Source organism: Labrus bergylta, chromosome 20 (genome assembly GCF_963930695.1).
Source record: "Labrus bergylta chromosome 20, fLabBer1.1, whole genome shotgun sequence".
NCBI lineage: Eukaryota > Metazoa > Chordata > Actinopteri > Labriformes > Labridae > Labrus > Labrus bergylta.
In genome coordinates this window covers 17,800,694-17,809,615 of record NC_089214.1, presented here as the reverse complement: position 1 = coordinate 17,809,615, position 8,922 = coordinate 17,800,694, and the positions used below count along the sequence as shown (strand labels likewise).

General features: G+C 39.1%; 1 protein-coding gene across 1 annotated transcript; it reads left to right on the top strand.

Annotated features, from left to right (window-relative positions):
- Nucleotides 1–779: 779 nt before the first annotated feature.
- On the top strand, nt 780–8,853 carry trdmt1 (tRNA aspartic acid methyltransferase 1). Its single transcript, XM_020638609.3, has 11 exons — nt 780–921; nt 1,344–1,453; nt 2,010–2,086; nt 3,127–3,198; nt 3,802–3,867; nt 4,236–4,305; nt 4,393–4,476; nt 4,761–5,122; nt 5,755–5,812; nt 7,276–7,405; nt 7,894–8,853. The coding sequence occupies exons 1-11, from the start codon at nt 858–860 to the stop codon at nt 7,992–7,994; spliced, it is 1,194 nt and encodes a 397-aa protein (XP_020494265.2). The 5' UTR covers nt 780–857; the 3' UTR covers nt 7,995–8,853.
- The last annotated feature ends 69 nt before the right edge of the window (nt 8,854–8,922 follow it).

The window sequence follows — 8,922 nt, the reverse complement described above, 5'->3', positions numbered from 1 at the left end:
TTACCTAGTTTAAAATAATAATAATAATAATAAGACTAAACACATAAAAAAATAAAAGCAATATTTAACGAATTTCACAGAGACAACAGAAGACGTAGCCTAATCTAAATTAAGGCCAGCTCATTCAAGTGTAATTTCATTTAATGATTGGTTAATTAAAATGTTTTTATTTTATTTTATATTCATGCAAATTTGATGAAAACTTAAACATTTTAAAAAGATATTCTTGTACACGCATACACTACAGCCTGTGCTGTGTGTGTATATATTTATTTACCAATTTTCATCTATTTATTCCTTCTTAAAAATGTATTTCCACTGATCCACTGGTAATTGTATTTAATGTGTATTACTCTTCTTTAAGCTTGCCAGTAGGAGGAAGTGTTGTTTTATTTGTTCGCCAAACAGAAGTAAGGACTTCCGGTTTAGTGTCTTACCTTCGAAATAAAAGTAAAAATGTTTACAACATCAACAACAAAACAATGGTTACAGATGTGATCAGCCGAAAGGCCACCATCCATAACTTGTTTGGCAACAGATTTTGCTTCCAACTGGGACTCATAACTACATTTTTTCTGTCTCAAAATAAAAACACAAAACATCAGACACCTTGGATTTTAAATTTTAAACACATTTGACTGTTTATTCACAAACAAGGAAAAGGAAACAACACTCCGCTGTGGCCCCATTCAAAAACTGCATTTTGAAGCGTACCTTCGTCCCTGTGCTATTCTATAAAATGTATATTACCAACCCAGACTCCGGACCTGATAGTGGCAGTATTGCACCATTTCGTTGCTGAGGCAGAGATCACAGACATCTGAGAAGAAGAAAAGCAGCGGTGTGGTTATTTTGCCATGTCGGGTCTCCGGGTGATCGAGCTGTACAGTGGGATAGGAGGGATGCATTATGCTTTGAAGGGTAAGTTTATCATCGTTGCGGTCTGTTTTTCAAGCTTTCTATTTGCATTTTAAAGTGGTCCTCTCTACCGAGTTGTGTGTAGTTGAATGGGGGAAATCGGACATTTAATAGCGATCAACCAGTTTCCACTGTGCATCTTCACTCGGGCTGACACAAGCTGCAGCATGGACGGGCAAGCTGAATTCAAATGTCTGGACTTTCTGGACTTCTTCTGGCAAAGCAGAAGTGCGAACTGATGCTTTCCCTGTTTAGTCCTCAATCTAAGCAACAAACAGCACCTGTACCTCAGACTTCATCAGAGTCTGTTAGCCACACACCTAAGCCCAATACTATCAGATGCTTTTACACAGCCTACAACAAGACTGCTCATAATACCTGTTCATTGTGCAGTATCTTATAATCTGTTTGTTTCCCTCCACCAGACAGTGGCATACCTTACCAGGTAGTTGCTGCCATCGACATAAACCCCACGGCCAATCAAATCTACAAGCACAATTTCCCAGACACCCCCCTATGGAACAAGACCATTGAGGTGAGCAAGTCATTCACACCTAAACCTTACCTGGTTACACATTGTGTGTACACGTGTGTTAGACATTTCAGGTAGTTTTACATGTTGCATGATAAAAGAGACTCTGGACTCTTGATGAATAAATGGCCACATTTTTGGTCTTATTTGGGATTTCTACTGTCAATAGAAACTTTTAGGTTGTAGTGTTCCCCGTTTAAATTGTAAAAATGAAACATGTTTTATTATAGCTTGAAGTCCTGCAGTATATAACGGATGGAGTATTGAGCAAAAGCCTGCAGTAGCCACGAGAGCAGGCTTTTGGTCAATGTTTCTTTGAGATCAAATGAAGAATGGAGTAATGTGTCTTGACTGAACTGTCCGATGTGTGAATGCTTGTGACTTAAAAACTGGCAGGTCTGTTGGTTCTGTGGGCAAACACTGTTTTTTACATCACTTAAGAATTGGCAGGACTAAGTGTGTACTACAGATGAGGGTATAATTGACAACCAGCTTTGATATAAAGGACTTGTTTGAATACGGTAATATGTTTCTTGTGGTTTTGTTTTTTTATCTTAAGGGCATCACACTTGATGACTTCAACAAATTATCCTTTGACATGATCCTGATGAGTCCTCCTTGCCAGCCTTTTACCAGGTATTGTCTAATGTGTTTTTCATGCTTTTGGATCCAACATGTTGTAGAATCGTACCTCACTTGTGTAAGAGTACCTGCCAGACAATAAAAAAGAAACTTGTTTCCTTTGCAGCCCATAATAATAAGTTACTATTAAGCGTACAAATTTAAGAAGTTGTGGGAAAGAAACGCCCAGATCCCTCAGATTCCAGGTTTGTTCATGCAGTTTAATGCAGAACAACTTATTTTCTTTGTTAGAAACTAACATGATCATGAGATGTATGGGACATATCTTCACAGTGCTATTATCACCCTGCAACTAGAGTTAGTTCTGAGAAGTTGTCAATCACAGCGATCAATCATGACATCACCCCATTTTACAGCATTGATTGAATATTTTATTTGTAAAAAAAGATCAAATGGAGTTTGGAAGTTCATTCCCACCACCAGGGGGTGACAGAGAAGAGTCTTGTTAGAGACGTGTGCCCTGTTGTGAAGGTTGGATCTGGGAGGGAGTGTAGACCTGGATTATAGAGTTAACGAGGAGCCGTTTTTTAAAAAATAATAATAATTTGATGCACGCAGTAACTGGGAGGCAGTGGAAGTGACATGTTCTTTCTCGGGTAAGTTAAAGACCAGCCAGTTTTGGATCATCTGCAGGGGTTTGATAGTGCATGTAGGAAGACATGATTTCAGTATGAAGTAGTGCTCCAAGCCGAAAACTGTAAAAGCTTCATTCTTAAGCGACAGTTTACAGGGGTAAGACATTTTCAGCTGATGCTGATAGTTATTAAACTCTCTATGTCTGGGTATTGGATGGATCAAAGTGGGTCAGTGGCTATAGCACTATCATCTGACAAACAGAAGATTTTGAGCCTGCTTGATGCCTGGAGCCTTGTTCTCTCCTTACCCTCCTTGACTTGCAACAGGAGTCAGGAAAAGTGATTTGCTGATCAAATCACTACCGACTTCTTTAAGTGATTTGATCCGCAAAGGTTTTAATATTCCATGTTTGTTTCTGTGCAAAACCGCTGAAATCCCCGTCTCTATCCTCTGTACAGGATAGGACTTCAGGGGGACATTGCCGACCCGAGAACAAAGAGCTTCCTCTACATTCTTGATCTCCTGCCAAGGTCTGCAGATTTCTTTTTTTTGTTTTGTTTTGTTGTTGACCTACTGTCAGTCTGATTGGAAAGAAAACCACGTAATTATGAAACAACAATTTAAAAAAGCTACATTTTCTTGCAACTATTTTGACCATGAATCAAATGATTTTCTCACCATCATTTGATTGACATTGGATCGGGGGGAGGGATATAGGATCTCTGATAATGTGATGAGGTGTGACCTCTCCTGTTTGATGTCTTAAAGGAAATGTAGTCATTCAAATTAGTTCAATTGACCAATGTATCCCCATCCCTTGCCAATCATTGAGTATGAAACACATGGTTTGATATACTCTGCAGCCTGGCTGGTTGGTAAGAACATTCAAACATAAGGTTCAGTTTGAGTCTTTTATGTTTATTCCAGTCAGAACTTTCCTATGACTCAATGGCTTTGGAGATTTGTCTTTGTTGGCTAGATTCCACTTAGTAGCAGCACTAAGACAACAAAATGCAGTAAAGCAACCCTCATGTATTCTCTCTGTATAGTCAAGGAGCAAAACGATAGCATGGTGTCTCTTATTAAACCCTCTCTTTTCACTCCCCAACTTGCATACATCATTGTGTGGCCAGGCTGTGCAGGCGTCCCCGTTTCATCCTGCTGGAGAATGTGAAAGGCTTTGAAACCTCCTCTGCCAGGTAACAATGGAGAAACCTACATGCTCAACATGTCAGTATCAGTATGATCAGAAGGCAGGTAGCAGGTAATGTTTTGAATATGCAGAAAGTTATGAACAATACAGTTGAATAATTAATAGTAATGAAATTAAAATAATAAGTAAAGAAATTTCCGCCATAAATTAATTCAGAAAAGGCACAAATTGTTGCATAGAAACTCACCAGAATGCAGGAAATGAAGTGTTTGATGCAAAATTCTGTCCCCCCCCCAATGTTGAATCAAAACCTACACCCTTGTGCTATGCGGACACGAGGCTTAATGGTCTTGTAATAGACTGGTGAAAAGGTGAAAACAAGGGAAACTGTCTTCATCGTGTTCTGTTCTGCAGGGAGCGTTTGGTGAAAACTCTGATGGAATGTGGATACACTTATCAGGAGGTCATGATCTCACCAACGAGTGTAAGTAAGGATTGTATTAAGTACATCAGTGCTGTTAGTCACACATGGTCAGAACTGTTTATATGACTTTTCTATTTATGAATGCAGGTTGGGATTCCAAACTCAAGACTGCGGTATTACCTGATTGCTAAGAGTTCCACTGAAAACTTCAGTACAGACACGTGTTCAAAGGTGAGGCTTTTTACAACTTTACATTAAGATTGCTTTTTAAAGAAGCCCATATGGCCAGATGGACAAAAAGAGTTCTAACTTGGTGTACAAGCAGGAGTGGGAATATTACACTTTGGATGTAAAAACATACAATCAATCTGTTAATGTTAATCTAATATGAAGAGTATATGTTGTAAATTAAAGCACTGAATTCCCCAGGGGAAAAATGTGGGGTTAAGTGTTTTGTATTACATAAGGAGAACACTGTCTGTAAGTAAGGCTTTTAACTAAGTCTGTTATCTTAGATTTTAGAGGCCTTCCCACACTCTGCTGACAATGATTGTCCTGCCTTCCTGAATCCTGCTGAGAGTAATCCCCCTGAGGAGCCCACAGTCTCCAGCCCTTCTGATCCTGATGCCTGCCTGACAGGAGAAGAAGATCCACAGAGGGATCAGGTCCTGTATAAACTAGAGACAAGGATGGATGCCCAGAGGAAGATGAATCAGAACAAAGATGTGTCAGTCAGACAGATACAAGACTTCCTGGAGCCACAAATAGAAGACAACATTGAAAACTATCTCCTTCCTCCTAAAACTCTGCTGCGATATGCTCTGCTCCTAGACATTGTTCAGCCCACATGCAGGAGGTCTGTTTGCTTTACCAAAGGGTAGGTACAATCACTGTCTTAACCTTACTTTTACTTATTCCATTTACTCCCAAGCATGTGTGCTTGTGCATGTGTGTTTGTGTTGTGTGTGCGCTCGCTTGTGTGATAGCAATGCTGAAAATCAAAATCAAATACCCTTAGCCTTGTATTTGACGCTGACAAAGTGTAATAGGCGTGTCTTGCAGAATAATAGATGATTTGAATTCCTTTAGAGTGAGTCAATAATTGAATGACCAAATGTAATTTAATAAAAGGTCATTAGAGTTAGCTCCTTTTGAACTCTTCACCCAAAGGCTGTAGAGCAGCTCTGGTCTAATGTAGAAGTTAAACAAAGTAAAGCTCATGACATGATGAAAGCTGTATTTGGTTTTTGCTTCTGTTAAGAACAGAGAACCATTGAAATACAGTTTTCTGTTGTCCTCTGGATCAACATCTTTATCTTTTACTTGTAATCTCTAGTGTCTGATTTAGTACTCTTCTGTTTCTGACGTCTACATACTCAGATACTAACATTTATTGTTCTGAACATGTCATGATAGTAGATTGTAGATTGTGTGTTATTACTTAGTAACTGTTCAAATGGTCATATAATTTAGTAATGCCTTTGATTGTGTTGATGTGTTTATTCATAGCTATGGCCGCTACGTAGAAGGAACCGGCTCAGTGCTTAAGTGCTGCATGGAAACAGAGGTAAGTTTGGTTTCAGCACCGGCATATCTGAGGTGATTGTTTGTTTTGGGAATTAGTAACATGCTCCTTTACCTCAAATGTGTGGCAGCATCCAGCATCTAGCATCTCTCTCTCTCCAATTAAAAAAAAAAAAAAAAAGGAGAAATATACCTGCATGTCAAACTGTACTTTTGACCCTCACCCACACATTCATCACCTCCAGATTAGACTACTGCAACAGTCTCCTCTATGGTTCACCATCCAAATCACTCAAGAAACTTCAATACATTCAAAACTCCGCTGCTCGTCTCCTCACACACTCCCGCACCCGAGATAACATCACCCCCGTCCTTCATGACCTCCACTGGCTCCTCATCCCCCCAGCGTATCCACTTCAAACTCCTCATCCTCACCTACAAAGCCCTCCACAACCTGGCTCCCCCTCTACCTGTCTGAGCTCCTCCACCGACACACTCCCACCCGCACTCTCAGGTCTGCAGATGCAAACCTCCTGTCCCCCCAGGACCAACCTTCGGTCCTGGGGGGACAGCGCCTTCTCCATTGCAGCTCCCACCCTCTGGAACTCTCTCCCTAAAAACATCAGCGACTCCCCCACACTCACTTCCGACAAGAAATCCCTAAAAACTCTTTTCATCTCCGCCTACAACCACTGACTCTCATCCTCTTCCCTTGACACTATTTCTATTTTGTATGGTTCTCTTAGTTTTTGCTTAGTTTTTTTTTGTTGCTTCCTGTCAAAACGTCTTTGAGTATTTAGAAAAGCGCTATATAAATCTAATTTATTATTATTATTACTTATCACGCAATCAAGGAGCCATGATTGAAGTGTGCACATAAATGCAGCTTTGTCCAGAATTTGTAAATTAGGTTGTTTAAAATGAATGGCAACATTTGAAGGCAGGTACACTGAGGTCTAAGTCCTGCACCTAAGCCTGACATCCAAAGATAGACATACACTGAAGTAGCTTCCAAATGTGTTCTGCATTAGATAGATAGATACTTTATTAATCCCGAGGGAAATTGAAAAGTTTGCAAAACCCAGTTCACCCATGTGCAATTTAAATGGAACCTATAAACTGTTAAAGGAACATTTGAAAAATTAGACCTGTGCATAAAAATAAGTAAGATGTTCTGAAGTTTAGAAAAACTGAAAGTTTAAGTAAGTTTTTTTTAAGACTGAAGAAAGAGGAGAATTTCACATCAGAGATGCTGACCACAACAAGAGCACTGGTTTGGAAAACTGTAATGTTAAAACTTTTGGAAATCAAGAGTAGAAGTCTGTGACTAGTCTTCTCCCTAGTCTTTGCGTTGGGGCTTTACATCTGTCATATTTTAAAGCATCCAAGTTCTATACTGTGTTTGACAGAAAATAACTAGTGCACAAATCCTTAACTGTTGTCATCTGTCATGTCCTTTTGAGAATCAGAAACATTTGATTCTTTCTATGTGTCTGTCCTCTGCAGATTGAGAGTGTGTTTGGAGGCCTTGACCAGTACTCTGAAGAAGAGAAACTCCAGCAGCTGTTGAGACTGAAGCTTCGTTATTTTACTCCCAGAGAAGTTGCCAACCTCATGGGTTTCCCTCAAAGCTTCTGTAAGTCAAAAATCTTCCAACACTTAGGTCTAAGTCTAGACTGATGTTCTCTAGACATCTTTTTTTAGATAAGTTGTTTGATAAACAATCAGTGGAACATCTGTGATCAGCTAATCTGCAAAAAAAAACAAAAAAAAACAACACTTTCAGATGTGCTTGATCTCAGGCCCTTTTCTTAATTTTCCTATTCAATTTTTTCCTAACGCAACAGATCTGTCATAATTACATGATAACATTATGCTCGCTAATAGATTAACGTTATATACGAGATGGATGAGTAAACACAACCTACAGATCATTCAGACAGGAAAGAAACTACTTACTGTATAATTATTATATTAATAATAATAATAACCTCTGATGAAGATCTTAGTCCTCTGCACGGCCAGTGAATGTGTGTAAAGTGTTCGCTCTCATACACTGTGTGTTGTGCACAATTCAAGTGTTGACTCTTTTTTTCTCTTTTTGTACTTACATTTCTGTTTCAGCCTTTCCAGAGCAGATCTCGACCAAGCAGAAGTACAGAGTTCTAGGAAACAGTCTCAATGTTATGGTGGTGGCAAGACTCCTGCAGCTGATGGTCTCCTAGCTGTAAAGACTGGAGGAGGACATTTTATTTATGGAGAAGAACGGTGCTGTGCCTGAAAGTGTACTTATTGTTGGGGACATGTCTGCTACATTTGTATACATAAGTATAACATGTTTATGTGTCATTTAAAGCAGTATGTGTCTCAAAGCTGAACTTGGATATTGTTTTGGTTTTTTTCTGAAGAGAAAAAAACGTTTTTATATTGATAAAGTGAAAAACGAGTAAGTGAGATTTTCCAAGATTGTTTAATATCTACCACTATTTATTTATGAACATAATCTTGGCATCTTCTGCCACTTGGGTTATCCTTCATTTTTTTAAAGCGTTTCTTTCATCATCAAACTTCAGAGAAAATTTTTAATGTAATTTAGACTAGAGCCTGACCAATTTATCGGCCAGCCGATAACATAGGTCGATATTAGTGCTAGCAGTTCTCTTTCACCAGCAGAGTGCGCTATATGGATTACAATGGACTGTAAATATTAATAAACGAAGCCTGAGTGACATCACCCATCTTTTTATGGCAGGGGGCTCAGGAGGATCATCGGCAGCAGCCGCTGTGCTGGAAATGCTTTCTCAGCCTAACTTTCAGACAGTATAATGAAGACAAGATGGTCTTCCTAATTAGCCGATACTGATTGCCACTGGATAACTAATAGGCCGATATTATCTGCTGGCTGATGAATCGGTCGGGCTCTAGTTAAAACCTTCGTTATTGTAAACATAATACATTGTCTGATAGTTTGAATGATGAGGGAAACAGAACGAGGACAAAACTAAACTGTATATTTATGACTGTATGTACTTTTTAAAAATATAATTAAATTGTTTTGGAATAAAAAAAACTGTTCTGAAGGTCTTCAGCCTCACCTGTTACCTCCTCCACCTGCCTTCCCAAGAATTCTAGTCTGTTACGCTTTTGATGGTT

Coding starts and splice junctions, on each gene's coding strand:
- trdmt1 (XM_020638609.3), top strand. CDS start 858: ATGTCGGGTCTCCGGGTGATCGAGCTGTACAGTGGGATAGGAGGGATG. Junction 4,477..4,760: donor GTACAGACACGTGTTCAAAG/GTGAGGCTTTTT, acceptor CTGTTATCTTAG/ATTTTAGAGGCCTTCCCACA. Junction 5,123..5,754: donor TCTGTTTGCTTTACCAAAGG/GTAGGTACAATC, acceptor GTTTATTCATAG/CTATGGCCGCTACGTAGAAG.